The sequence below is a fragment of the Oncorhynchus kisutch genome, linkage group LG2 (assembly GCF_002021735.2).
Source record: "Oncorhynchus kisutch isolate 150728-3 linkage group LG2, Okis_V2, whole genome shotgun sequence".
NCBI classification, from domain to species: Eukaryota; Metazoa; Chordata; class Actinopteri; order Salmoniformes; family Salmonidae; genus Oncorhynchus; species Oncorhynchus kisutch.
In genome coordinates this window covers 64674362-64689835 of record NC_034175.2, presented here as the reverse complement: position 1 = coordinate 64689835, position 15474 = coordinate 64674362, and the positions used below count along the sequence as shown (strand labels likewise).

General features: G+C 40.9%; 1 protein-coding gene across 1 annotated transcript; it reads right to left on the bottom strand.

Annotated features, from left to right (window-relative positions):
* Positions 1–2242: 2242 nt before the first annotated feature.
* LOC109870130 (mid1-interacting protein 1-B-like) lies at positions 2243–5825 on the bottom strand. Its single transcript, XM_020460497.2, has one exon. The coding sequence runs from the start codon at positions 3504–3506 to the stop codon at positions 3039–3041; it is 468 nt and encodes a 155-aa protein (XP_020316086.1). The 5' UTR covers positions 3507–5825; the 3' UTR covers positions 2243–3038.
* Positions 5826–15474: the final 9649 nt, after the last annotated feature.

Here is a 15474-nt window from a genome sequence, read left to right as displayed (position 1 = left end):
GGCTGGTTGCATGACCTATGCTTGATGGATGCAGAATACACTGAGAGCAGACTCATACTATGAATGAAATGATAACTCATTCTTACTTGGCTGGATGAAAAGCCATGAGTGGCAATGTCAAATTACATGATTACTATATTACCTCAATATGAGCATATTGAACGCATGTTTACCAAAATATGTTTGGTTTGTATCATTACTCTATCCTAAGAGTATTTATGTGTGCTTTAAATGTAATTATGTTAATCAAGTGGATAAACTGCATGTATTTAGTGCTTTCGGAAACTATTCAGACCTCTCCACCTTTTCCACATTTTGTTACGTTACAGCCTTATTCTAAAATTCATTAAATGTTTTTATTCACACAATACCACATAATGACAAAGCGAAAACAGGTTTTTAGAAATACCTTATTTACATAAGCATTCAGACCCTTTGCTATGAGACTCCAAATTGATCTCAGGTGCATCCGGTTTCCATTGTTCATCCTTGAGATGTATTTACAAAGGGATTTGAGTCCACCTGTTCGTAAATTGAATTGACTGGACATGATTTGGAAAGGTACACACCTGTCTATATAAGATGCCATATTTGACAGTGCAGGTCAAAGGAATTGTCCATAGAGCTTAGAGACAGGATTGTGTCGAGGCACAGATCTGGAGAAGGGTACCAAAACATGTCTGCAGCATTGAAGGTCCCCAAAAACACAGTGGCCTCCATTATTCTTAAATGGAAGAAGTTTGGAACCACCAAGACTCTTCCTAGAGCTGGCCGCCCGGCCAAACTGAGCAATCGGGGGAGAAAAGCCTTGGACAGGGAGGTGACCAAGAACCCGATGTTCACTCTGACAGAGCTCCCGAGTTCATCTGTGGAGATGGGAGAACCTTCCAGAAGGCCAACCATCTCCACAACACTCTACCGATCAGGCCTTTATGGTAGAGTGGCCAGACGGAAGCCAATGCTTAGTAAAAGGCATATGACAGCCCGCTTGGAGTTTGCCAAAAGTCACCTAAAGGACTCCCAGACCATGAGAAAGAATATTCTCTGGTCTGATGAAACCAAAATTGAACTGTTTGGCCTGAATGCCAAGCGTCATGTCTAGAGGAAACGCACTGCTCATCGCCTGGCCATTACCATCCCTAAGGTGAATCATGGTGGTGGCAGCATCATGCTGTGGAGATGTTCTTCAGTGGCAGCAACTGGGAGACTAGTCAGGATCGAGAGAAAGATGAACAAAGCAAAGTACAGAGATCCTTGATGAAAACCTGCTCCAGCGTGCTCAGGACCTCAGACCGGAACAAATGTTCACCTTCCAGCAGGACAACGACCCTTAAGCGCACAGCCAAGACAACGCAGGAGTGGCTTCGGGACAAGTCTCTGAATGTCCTTGAGTGGCCCAGCCAAAGTCTGGACTTGAACCCGATCTAACATCTCTGGAGCGACCTGAAAATAGCTGTGCACTGACGCTCCCCATCCAACCTGACAGAGCTTGAGAGGATCTGTAGACGAATGGGGGAAACTCTATCCATATACAGGTGTGCCAAGCTTGTAACGTCATACCCAAGAAGACTAGCGGCTGTAATCGCTGCCAGTGGTGCTTCAACAAAGTACTGAGTAAAGGTTCTGAATACTTATGTAAATGTGATATTTTCATTTTTAATTTGTAATACATTTGCTAAAAAATATAAAAACATTTTTGCTTTGTCATTATGTGGTATTGTGTGTAGATTGATGAGGGGGAAAAACAATGTTTCCTTTATTTTGGCAGTTACCTGTATGTTACAGGTTCACTCTGTCTTTTTTTATTTAACTAGGCAAGTCAGTTAAGAACAAATTCTTATTTCCAATGAGGGCCTACCCCAGCCAAACCCTAACCCAGACGACACTGGGCCAATTGTGCACCGCCCAATGGGATTCCCAATCACGTCTGGTTGTGATACAGCCTGGAATTGAACCAGGGTCTATAGTGTCACTTCTAGCAATGAGATGCCGTGCCTTAGACCGCTGCACCACTCTTGGAACGTAGGGTGAATAGAGTTTGGTTTGAACAGAAATGGGTACATATTGAGTACCAGATGGATTGGTCCCTGGACAAACATGAAATGTTAGGGATATACGATATCAAACACTTGTTGAAATGTATTGGGGTCAATTGGAGGATGGTAGCTGTTTGAAATATAATCCTGTTCCACAACATTCTAGGTGGTGTGTTGCTAGGCAAAGAACATAAATAACAAATTACTTTCAGTTATAAAAACAAGTTTATTTCTCCATACAAATATATTCAATCCAAAGCATAAAATTGTACATTAAATAACTGGTCTTAGAGTTTCACCTCTCCATAATTACCATGGCAATAACACCATAATAACATGATCTCTTTGAATCATTCATTATTTCAGAAGAACCATCTGTTGATTCCAGTTCATTGATCATATAGGGTAGCATTGGGATCATAGGCAAGAATCTGTCAAGCCTCCTCCATTTAGCTAAGGACATAATAAAGACACAATAGGAAGAAGTACAAAACCTGTACAGACTATTTGACACATTAGCATCATTAGACATGCTAAATCCTATGCGCATTTATCCCTTAATGGGATGTTCAAAATGTAGCCAAATGTCTGCGGTCATGCACTTCTTCAACCAGGAAATATACAGCTCTCAAACATACAGTATGAGGTAATAAGTTATACATCAATATTAAATACAAGTATAAATATGCATTATATGTGTACCACTTGAGCTGAACGCAGGGGTCAAGCTTGATCGCGGCTCATAAAACATAGACAGTGCGCAAAACAGAGTGCAAAACAGGGGGTAATGGAACCCAGGTATACCACATTGCAGTTCAACCACAACATTTCTTTGGATCAACAAAGGTTAAATATTACATCTCTTTTTTTCTTTCTCTCTCCATCTATTCAAAATAATTTCATAAGTAATAGACTATTCAGTTCAGTTCAACTCCTTTGCGCTAAATAATACAACATCGATCATCAGGGAATGCGGGTTCGCTCGGGTCATTACACTACACTTTAGTAGCATCCAATGCCGATCTCCTGCTTGTAGCGGTTGGTGAGAGTGTTGGCCTGTTGCGTCAGCTTGGACAGCACCCCGTGAAGCCCTGTCATGTGGAACTGGAACTGCTTCTGCAGGTTAACCTCGTCGTCCTCGGACGACACCTCCGATTCTTCTTCCTCGGAATCAATCCGAGAGCTGGGACCCCGGCTCTCCTTGAGCTTCTCGGCGCGCATCACTCCCCACTCGATGTCGCAGCGGATGGACTTCAGGAGCTGGTAGTAGCTGTACATGTCGCCGTCCTCGATGTCGCTGTTTCCCGAGCTTTTGAGGGCGGCCATCTCCCTCTCTTCTTCCAGTGGGACGTCCCGCAGCAGGCTGGGCACCATCACCGTCTGGTCCATGTTATTGACGGCTCCAATGAAGCGATTCATGGAGTTGAACAAGGAGTTCTTCTGCAGGTGGGATTCTGAGATTTGCATCATTTTCTCGACTCTGTTGTTGATTCTCAAACTTATTTCAGAAATAACAGTTGTAACTGTTAATCGGAGCTGGATAGTTTGTTTATCTATTTGTGCCACCCTTCTCTAATTATTTTCTAATCCTTTGGAAAGTGGCCCCTCCTTTTTTAATGCTGCAGCAGAGACTGATTGATGTTTTTTCGTGTCAGTGCAGCTTTCCGTGTTCCAAGCTGTGGGAGAGTTCGGCAGTTATCTTGTTTGTTCTTGTGCCTGTTCCTTTTCGTTTTTGTTTTGACTCTCTCTGGTCCTCGGTCGGATCTTTATAAAGCAGGTGGTTTCGTGTCCAAGGGCGTTCCCAGCAGCTCAGAACCTGTTTGTGAGGAGTGTTCTTCATCTACAGTTGTAACCGGACTCCAATGACCTATAATAGCACATGTTTTGCATGAAGGGGAGCGGCCTCCAAATAGAGATACTAGTCAACCCCGACCCTGCCTGTCCCCAATAGCAAAGAAATGCATCTTCTACACACCAAATGATATGAGTTTAACTTCGTTCAATGCCCTGCAGTAAAATGTGTTAAATGTATCCAATATCTATGTGCGCGCAATTGTCAGTGTTGCCCATCAACCTATGAAACCAACACAATGGTAGGCTATGTACTCTCTGAAAACATTCACACATCAAGCACACTAAAAACGAATTACAGTTTGCCTTGCAATCAAATGCGAACTTCATTCCAACCTGGTCTCAGAACATTTCGTCTGTATTATCCGAGACACTTAATTTTGTATATGTTACGTTTGTGTGGTATGTATTAATTTGTGGATGTCCAGCATTCAATTCTTATGGTACGTTACAAATTACAATTCGTATTATATGTTAAGAATTTGGAAAATGACAAGCTTCCCCCAACAATTGACAAACAAAGTAATAAAAACAGACAAAATGATTTATCTTTAATCTCGCAGTGCTTCATACATTTCCTTCAATTTGCAAGAGGCTGATTGTATCTCACCAGAGAAAGCATCCAAGTGAAGGAAACAGCGTCCCTCTGTCTCAGTATGTGTCGCTTATCTATCGAATGCTGTCTGGTCAAAATGAGTATGACATTGTTGCCGTCAGTAGCATTGAATTCAAGGGAAGCCAGCGAGCATTTGGCCTCCCTTGATTAAAAAAGTATAAAAGAACAGACAATCAGCGTTGATGAGCTCAACTGTGAATGGTCCTGGCTCAGGACCATTCACAGTTCTCACTGTAGTAGACTAATAAGAATATCTGATTGGATGATGTTGAAATGTTGAAGTTGAAATGGTGCTAGAATAGTGGGAGCAGCGCCTGTTTTCTTTGCGACTTGTGGTAACTCTCCATGGTTCTAAATCAATAGTTGTTTAGTATTCAGAAAATGTCAGAAACATTACCTTCTTTGACCATGCTGTAGGTCAGTGGTTCCAAACCTTTTTTGGTCACTTCACAAGCAACTGAATGTTGCTTTGCCCAGATTACCCCTGAAGTACCCCCTCATGTGCATTTTACTAGTAAGCTTATGTTCTCATGAGTCCTCTCAAGTACCCTCTGTGGATAGGACAAGGACTCCCAGGTGTTCTTGTACCAATGGTTGAGAACCACTGCTGTAGGTCATGTAACTGTTTGTTATAAGCAATATGTTTTGTGGATCTCGTCTGTTTTTTTATTAAACAAATGTGTGGTTGAATTTAATCTGTCACTGTGTCTTCTTATTGTATTGGCCTTAGGCCTATATATCACAGTGTCAAGGCATATGAACAAACAGGTTGTAGATTAAACAACACAATTAACACAACAGATTGGTTGTAATATGTTGTTTTTTGGAGGGGGGGGGGGGGGTTCCGCCGGTGATTTTACCCAAACACCGCTACTGCCCACTGGCTGTCTCTGCACTTATGAGCTATGTTTGACAAATCAGTGAGTGACTGGGAGAAGCGAAATGCTGGATTCCTGTCATTTGGACAACAGATGATTAATTAACCCAATATATTTCACTTTAACCTTTAAGAGAGACTTTCTAGTCCCCATGGGTTGTAATGTTGGGGTATAGGACAGAGTAAAGATCTGAAATCTATTCATCCATCTCCTGGATCAGTGAATCTCAAGATTCCGCTCAAATCATAATGCTTCACAGTCAAATGAAGTTTAAAAACAAAGTTATTCAATTGTATTTGGTATTTTATTAAGATCCCCCATTAGCTGTTGCGATAGCAGCAGCTACTCTTCCTGGGGTCCACACAAAACATGAAAGAGGACATAACACACAACATTAATAGACAAGAACGGCTCAAGGACAGAACTAGATCCTTTAAAAAAAAAAAAAAATTTAACCTTTATTTAACCAGGCAAGTCAGTTAAGAACACATTCTTATTTTCAATGACGGCCTGGGAACAGTGGGTTAACTGCCTGTTCAGGGGCAGAACGACAGATTTGTACCTTGTCAGCTCGGGGGTTTGAACTCGCAACCTTCCGGTTACTAGTCCAACGCTCTAACCACTAGGCTACGCTGCCGCCCCAGAAGGTACGTGTGCCTTTTTAAAAGGCACACGTAGCCTACATATCAATACATACACACAAACTATCTAGGCCCGATAGGGGAGGGACGTTGTGCCGTGAGGTGTTGCTTTATCTGTTTTTTTAAACCAGGTTTGCTGTTTATTTGAGCAAAATGAGATGGGAGTTACATGCAATAATGTCTCTATATAATACTGTACACTTTCTTGAATTTGTTCTGGATTTGGGGACTGTGAAAAGACCCCTGGTGGCATGTCTGATGGGATAAGTGTGTGCGTCAGAGCTGTGTGTAAGTTCCGTCTCTCCTCAACTCTTAGCCAAGAAAGACTGGCATGCATAGTATTTATATTAGCCCTCTGATTACAATGAAGAGCAAGACATGCCACTCTGTTCTGGGCCAGCTGCAGGTTAATTAGGTCTTTCCTTGCAGCACTTGACCACACGACTGGACAATAATCAAGATTAGACAAAACTAGAGCCTGCAGGACTTGCTTTTTGGAGTGTTGTGTCAAAAAAGCAGAGCATCGCTTTTATATGGACTGACCACTCCCCATCTTTACAACCATTGAATCTACAGTACCAGTCTAAAGGTTGGACACACCTACTCATTCAAGGGTTTTTCTTTATTTTTTACTATTTTCTACATTGTAGAATAATAGTGAAGACATCAAAACTATGAAACAACACATATGGAATAATGTAGTAACCAAAAAGTGTTAAACAAATCAAAATATATTTTAGATTCTTCAAAGTAGCCACCCTTTACTTTGATGTCAGCTTTGCACACACTTGGCATTCTCTCAACCAGAATTCACCTGGAATGCTTTTCCAACAGATTTCCACCAGTCTAATGTCCATTGCTTGTGTTTCTTGGCCCAAACAAGTCTCTTCTTCTTATTGGTGTCCTTTAGTAGTGGTTTCTTTGCAGCAATTCGACCATGAAGACCTGATCCATGCAGTCTCCTCTCAACAGTTGATGTTGAGATGTGCCTGGAACTTGAACTGTTATGCATTCATTTGGGCTGCAATCGGAGGTGCAGTTAACTCTAATGAACTTATCCTCTATAGCAGAGGATCTCTGGGTCTTCCTTTCCTGTGGCGGTCCTCATGAGACCCAGTTTCATCATAGCGCTTGATGGATTTTGGAACTCCACTTGAAGAAACTTTCAAAGTTCTTGAAATGTTCCGGATTGACTGACCTTCATGTCTTAAAATAATGATGGACTGTCGTTAATCTTTTTTATTTGAGCTGGTCTTGCCATAATATGGACTTGGTCTTTTACCAAATAGGGCTATCTTCTGTATAGCACCCCTACCTTGGCACAACCCAACTGATTGGCTCAAATGCATTATGAAGGAAATACATTTCACAAATGAACTTTTAACAATGCACACCTGTTAATTGAAATGCATTCCAGGTGATTACCTCATGGAGCTGGTTGAGAGAATGCCAAGAGTGTGCAAAGCTGTCATCCAGGCAAAGGGTGGCTACTTTGAAGAATCTCAAATATAACATCTATTTTGATTAGTTTAACACTTTTTTGGTTACAAAATGATTCCATATGTGTTATTTCATAGTTTTTATGTCTTCAATATTATTCTACAATGTAGAAAATAGTCTAAATAAATAAAAACCCTTGTATGAGTAGGTGTCTCCAAACTTTTGCCTGGTAGTGTATATGTTTTGACCATGACAGTTTACAATCTCAGGTAACAATCTAATGGCATTTTCCCTTAAATACAGTATATCTATCAGCTGCTCTGCATTTGACATGATCAGGTTAGGCCTACTAGAAGTTATTAGAGTTAAAGCCAAACTGTTGCAATATACCTTCTGTCCTTACCACTGAGACTGATGAGAACAGCTGAAACTTCCCCACCCCCCTGTAGGCCTATAGTTTCTCGTCAACAGGGGGAGTCACCAGAGACGCTGATGAGGGTTGCCCTGTGTATAGAGGACTCACTGACATAGTAAACAAAACACTACAAGCAGGCGAAAATGATCCAGCCCAGCCAGTCTGAAAGCTGACAAACACTTATGGTAAACCACTGGGACGATCAACACATGAGATGAGTTCACACTGTGCGTTAACATGGCAGAAATAGCAAACAACGTGTTTTGAGTCACTACAAAGTTATTATTCCGTACGACCTGGATGCTGAATCATTGTGACTATAGCCTAATAGCCTAATAGATTAATCAATGCCTATTCCATGTATGGTAAACCTTGACATTTTGTAAGCCTACATGGTGAGTGTTCTTATATTGTTGATTGAGTAGTTATATTTATGACGATTCTGCACCCCACTCTTTAGACTCATAAAACAAATCTGTCAATCAAGAAGTCTGTCAAAGGAGTCACACCAAACAATGACTCATTCCAGATAGTGAACATTCAGTGGAAATTATTTGACCAGATAGCAATGGAAGTAATAATATAAATATGAGTTTACACACATGTTTTAATCCTAATCCTAACCATTACCATAAGCTTAAACCTAACCCATATCCTAAACTTATCCACTAACCCCTTCCCTAATTCTCACACTAATTCTAACCCTAAACCTAACCCTTACGCTTAAATTAGCCTTGTCCTCTTGGGGACGTGGGACATTTTCCTTGTTTTACTATCCTTGTGGGGACTTTAGGTGTTCTGAATAATGTATCTGAGAATGGGTGGAATGTCAACGTTGATCACAAAACCTGCTTGGTTAGTCTCTCTGTCTCACCCTCCAGTCCGCCCTCCCTCCCTCTTATTCCAAAAATTATACTTCACAATTTTTGCTCTGCTCTCCACCTTAGCCTCCCCTCCCGACCTCTGCTAGCCTTCCTGTTCTTTTGTAATTATTTCTCTTTCGATGACTCTCTCTTTCTCTCTCTTTAACGATTTCTCTTTTACATTCTTTCCCCCCCCCCTTGTACATGTGTAGAAGTAGAACACACACACATACACGCACGCACACGCACAAACACACGCTCACACACAAATGCTACGGGTGGTGTGTTGTGTCTTCACTCAGAATCAGGGGAATGGCAGCTACGTGGAGCCTGCTGGAATGTCTCCAGGCTACCCATCAACACAACAACACTCCCAACAGGAGAGAGAGAGAGGGATGGATGGATGGATGAATGGAGGGGGAGATACGAGTGGTAAACTGAGTTTTACCCCCACAGGTGTCTAGAAATCTCTTCAGCTCTCTGTCAGCTCTATGACTGGCAAACACACACACACACACACACACTATCCGTTTTGGCTTGATGTGACCTACAAAACAATCTATTAATATCCTGAGAACATGCTCTTACAATGTTCTCTCACAGTCAAAACCACGAACTAGATTGAAATGTCCCCTTCCTTTATGTTGATAGAAAGCTTTGTATTAGCTGGCACACTTGTGAGTGGTGTCAATGTGTGAATTTATGGCATGCCTGTAGATTACAGGATACATGCCTTGGTTGCATGTGAAGGGCTCAACTCCCACTGATTACAGCTGCTGTCATCATCCGACAGGCTGAGAGCGATGGGGAGAGAGCAGTAGCGGTGCATTCTGTAAAATCACTGGAGAAGCCAAGCCAGAAAAAAAGCCATATTACAACCTATGTGATGTGATAATTGTGTTGTTCATTCTATAACCTGTTAGTTCATATGCCTTGCGACCGTAATATATAGGCCTAAGGCCGAAACAATAAGAAGATACAGTGGAATAAATTAAATAAATTAAACCACACATTTGTTTCATCACAAACTGGAGAGCAACATCTGTCCTGTGAAGTCCACAAAGCATATTGGTAAAGGGGGATACCTAGTCAGTTGTACAACTGAATGCCTTCAACTGAAATGTGTCTTCCACTCTGAATCAGAGAGGTGCAGGGGGCTGCCTTAATCCACATCCACGTCTTCGAGGGCCTGGGGAACGGTGGGTTAAGTGCCTTGCCGATGGATCAAACAGTTACATGACCTACAGCAGGTCAATCAAGTTCATGTTTCCAACATTTTCGGACTTCTAGACAACTATTGGTTTAGAACCATGGAGAGTTACCACAAGTCACAAAGAAAACAGGAGCTGCTTCAACTATTCCAGCCCCATTTCAACTTCAACATCATCAAATCACCTCTGCTTAGTCTAATACCGCGACAACTAAAAGATACCAAAAACGATGTATTCCAATCAGCTAAATGTGGCTGTCCATGGTTCTGATTTCTGTGTGTTTGTGTGTGTGTGTGTGTGTGCATTCGTGAAAGTATAAAAAACATGTTGACTCACCCTTCTTGTAGAGAAAGCCAATGCCATCCTCCTCTCATGTTTACGAAACATTCTACACTCTAAAAATTAGGGATTCAACAAGTTCTTAGAAGAACCTTGGGGTTCTTGGACCTGAAAATTGCACCCAGAAGGTTCTTCCAAGAACCCCATAGGAGGTGGGGTTCATCAAGGAACCTCCTTAGTTGGTGGGGGTTCTTGTAGGAACCTAACTACCCAACTGAAACATTTGTATTTTATTTTGAATGGAGAGCAGGTGCAGGCACTTAACTGAAACATTTAAAGATCTCCTCAGTTCAAGGTAAGATGTGTCCCTTGTATGAACTAAATTGATATTGATTTATGATGCCAGCTATCTTTTCATATTTTTGCAAGTCTTTCTAAAATAAAAAATGGACACAATTCAATGGATATCAATCAACAAAGAGGTAAGAATACGTATGCTATAAGAATATGTTGAAGGCTAGCTGTTTTGGGTACAGATGACTGAACTGCTCACTTTTGTGTCTGTGTCTGCAGGTATACAGACGAGGAGGCATATAAAGGTATGTTAATTGGTATTGGTATATTATGCAGATCACATTTACCATCCTCCTTCCTTACCTCGTCAATGAATATCCCATAAACCTCTACATTATGGACAAGGTATGTGTATGAAAACCATTATCAAAACAGATTTTTTCATTCACATTCACCGCAAAAATCAAGGTATGAATACTGTTGTGTGCATGTTTTGTTAATCATCTGTATAATTACACCTTTTGGGATTCACAGACTTCAACCTCCCTACACCTCTGATGAATATAACAGGAAACCTGTTCGATCACCATGCACTGCAAACTCATTCTGGCTATGGATACAGAGAACATCAACACATTAACATCAACATGCCAGAAGATAAACCCATTGGAATTGGGGCTCTGCTGGGACTTTACCTCATATTTGGATTATTTTATTCTAATTTGCCACTCAAATCGTAATAAACACTGACAAATAAAATATTGTGTTATTGTTGTCATTGTTATATGTATGATTATTATTAATAATAATAATAATAATAGGCGAGGGGAGGGTAGTTAAAACATTTTACTCAAAAGGTTCATCAAAAGGTTCATCAAAAGGTTCTTCAAAAGGTTCTTCAAAAGGTTCATCAAAAGGTTCTTCAAAAGGTTCTTTGAGGATCCATTTAAAAGGGTTATTCTAAGAACTTATAGGGGTTCCCCCACAGTTTCAATTTGAAGAACCCCTAAAGAATACTCCAGGAACCTTTTCTTTTTGACTCAGTCATACACTACACACTCACATGTTTGGTTGTCCTAGGTTACCTGGCTAAAATAAGTGCTTGCTAGCCTAACTTCCTTTCATGGGCAACGTTAGCTAGTTAACATTAGCCTTCTACATCTATCTACATATTGAACTTCCATCCTCAGGCCAGCGGCACAATTCATGAATTTATGGTTGGATCAGAATCGCCTTTATAATCAGTACAGAGAATTAAGTAAAACCACAAGTCCAAATCCCTATCTCCATCCATGGCTAATTTAGGAAAGGGCCAATGCTAGCTAGCCAGCCAGCCAGCCACCGGAGGACAACAACACAACGAGATGCAACAATTCAACTTGTTTCTGTCAATAACGTATTGCTCTCGATGTGATGTGATTGGAGCCAAATCCAAATGGGCTTCCCTTGACAATTTTTATTGATGCGCTAGGATCATTCACAGTTGAGCTCATTCAGTTTAGCTCAATGCTGATGGGCTATTATTTTGTACATTTAAGGGAGGCCAAATACTCGCTAGCTTCCCTTGCATTCAGTGCTACGGGTGGCAACAATGTCATATTCTTTTTGACCAGACAGCATCAGATAGATGGCTTACCTTGGCATCCAAGAATACACGTCACTGTAGATAGAGTAGGTTGTCCTCACTGTTTTCTGGTAGCAGCTAGCATAAACAGTAGCCAAATAAATCCATATCGTTTGGCTTTATGGACAATTTCTTAACTGAAATAGAGAAAATAAAACATTCCAACAAATAATAACATGGCAAACCTAACATTTAAGAATAACAACTTAGAAATAAATATGTTAACTTACATAACAGTAGCCAAGCTAGAAAGCATAATCATAGAACAACAGTAGCTAGCGTTAGCTCATAACTGTAAAAATATTGCCACAAACTTTCAACAGAAATGTTATTGAATTGTATTATATATAACAATGTTATGATAATTACAATACTATGCTTGCAAATGGCATAAATTAAGCTAGCTAGAGGAAAATAAACTAAATGTAACAATTTCTGTTTTGACAATGTAGCAAGCTCTGTTTGATGGTTGACAGAGCTGTTTGTTTATGTCGGTCATCATAATAACCACATGACCCGAGGCTGCCTGCTAGCAAGGAATCTCTGGTTCTACTTACTAACAAAAACATTGGGTCTATGACAGAGGGACAGCGGAGGGAGAGAGAGAGAGAGAGAGAGAGAGAGAGCATCAGATGAAAGAAAATGGAAGAGAGTTCGTTTACTGTTTATACTCAGACAGAACCCCCAAAATATTTTGTTTGGAGGAGGAAGTCAAATTGGGAAATTTAAACCCTGTAAAATCAGAACCCTCCTCAAACGTACTGGCACAACTGCCTTGCTCTCTTCTGTGTGTATGTGTGTGTGTGTGCGCAGTAACGGCGCATTCCCTCTTCACGAATGACAGAACACATAATACCCCCCACCCATTAAGCCACGCAGAGATGGGTTGGCTCAGTGCCAAGAGCTGACGGCACGCATGTTCCATTAGGGACGCACTGCCATGCTGATATGCCAGTGATTTGCGTAACGAGATAAGAACTTCTCGGTTAGCTGTCTCCCTGGATAACGGCCTCCTCATCTCTCCCTGTTCCACATCACAGCCAGACACAGATGTCAGTTCTGGAGAGACTCGCAGTGTTCAGCTGCTGTCACATGGTTGACCCAAAGCCAAGGGTCAAGGTTGACCAAAAGCCTATATAACCTATAAAACAATGGTTTTATTGGAGTTTTCAATTAAATGAAGGTGTTTGATGTAGGAGGATGGAGGGAGATGATAGGTCCAGAACATGCTTACTGCCTACATTTGACGAAACAGTATGTTCTAAATAGTGTAGTGTGGCTTGAAGTAAATAGTACATCATTTAGCAAGCAGTAGCCTAGACTAGAACAGTAGCCTATTTGGTCATGGCCAATGATTAGAATCAATCGCTCTTCTGACAGCGCTATTTGGAAATCCACTATCTGCAATTGTTTGAATCTTGGACTTAGGCTCTGATCTGACGAGGAGTTGCTGATGCCATGCATTACTATCTGAATATCTGGCAGGTTGTTTATGTAGTTGTTGCGTGCTCCTGCCATACAGCCTACATACTGTGTCTGACATGGAGGGATTAAGAACTGAAACTAAATTGGTCAGGGGCATCATTTCCAAATTGTTGTAGTTTGAGGGGGGGGGTGGGGGTTATGAATGAAGTAGACTAAAACAGAAGAGGCCTGTTGTGTTTTTCTAGCCTGTAGAGAAAGCAGTGTCCTGGGTCATTACAGTAAAGGCCCTCAGACACATAGAAGTGTGACTTCCTAATGTGTAATCTTTATTTTTATTTGACCTTTATTTAACCAGGCAAGTCAGTTAAAATCACATTCTTATTTACAATGACGGCCTACACCGGTCAAACCCGGACAACACTGGGCCAATTGTGGGACTCCCAATCACAGCCAGTTGTGATACAGCCTGGACTCGAACCAGGGTGTCTGTAGTGACACCTCTAGCACTGAGATGCAGTGCCTTAGACCGCAGTGCCACTCGGGTAGCTGAAGATCAACACGGCTCGGTCATCCAACATGCACCTTCATGTTGTTACAGTTCGTACTGATACCTAAACGCCATCTTGTTGTTAGTCAACAACTACTTACTGGCTAACACCAATAAGTAGTGTCACCTTTTATTTTTGACTTTAAAGGTTCAATGCAGCCATTTTTAACTCAATATCAAATAACTTATTGGGTAACAATTAAGTACCTTACTGTGATTGTTTTCAATTAAAATGGTCAAAAATAAACATAAATAGCTTCTTAGCAAAGAGCAGTTTCTCAAGGAAGAACTTTTCTAGGACTGTTTGGGAGTGGTCTGAGTGGGGAGGGGAAAATTGAAAATGAGCTGTTATTGCCAGAGCTTTGGAACTCTATTTCTTATTGGTCTGTTAACTAATTTACCACCTGGTGATGTCAGCAGGCAGGCCAAAACTCCCTCCCACCAAAACAGGCAGAAATTTCAGGCAGCCTTTTAAATCAGCTCTTACACTAAAAGGGCATTATCATAATTTTTACAATTTCACAGTATTATTCCATCCATATAGTGTGGAAATATATATACAACACAGGTAAACCATGTTTTTGATTGGTCTATGAACTCAAAGATACTTCACTCCAAATAAAATATATTTGCTTCAAAATTACACTACTTTCCTCTAAATAAAGTCTATTTGCTTCAATGTGGAAACAAATGTAAAAATGTGTTTCTCTCTCTCTCACACTCACTCACTCACTCACTCACTCACTCTCAGTGTAAACACTCCACTGTAGTGCAGCAGGGGGCTTGGTAACTACAGTAGAGTATGTAATGACTGTCATTTTCTGCCGGATCCCCACTAGCAAACACACTCCTGCTGTGTTGGACAAAGAATAGAGCCCACAGACAGATGCACAAACACACACACACGCACGCACACACACACGCACACACAAACATACACACACACAAACCATCAGCAAGTGACACTGAATATTTTTTTAATGTTGAGTTGCTTTGGACAGTCTGAAATGTCAGGTACTATAGGCTAAAATATATACATTAAAAAAACACATTTAAAATGAAATTAAAAAGACTTGCCTTGGGGACACATCTGTTTATTGGATTGAAGTGAAATTAAACATCCTTATGAGAAATGCATCATTCTTGTTCACTTTATTTGTCAGTAAGCTCTCCTGTCTTCCTAGACACTTTGCGAACCTAAAATGTAAGACATGTAGAAAACAAAATAATGTCAGCTCTATTCATTCAATTTCTACCTGGAACATTCAGGACTATTCCACATCACAGAGGAGCTCTGAAGAGATTTGACCATCCTTTGTGTAGACTTAGCAGTCCTGAAAGGACTTGAGACTTG

Excerpts from the sequence above, each read along its gene's own strand:
- LOC109870130 (XM_020460497.2), bottom strand. The coding sequence starts at position 3,506 with ATGATGCAAATCTCAGAATCCCACCTGCAGAAGAACTCCTTGTTCAAC.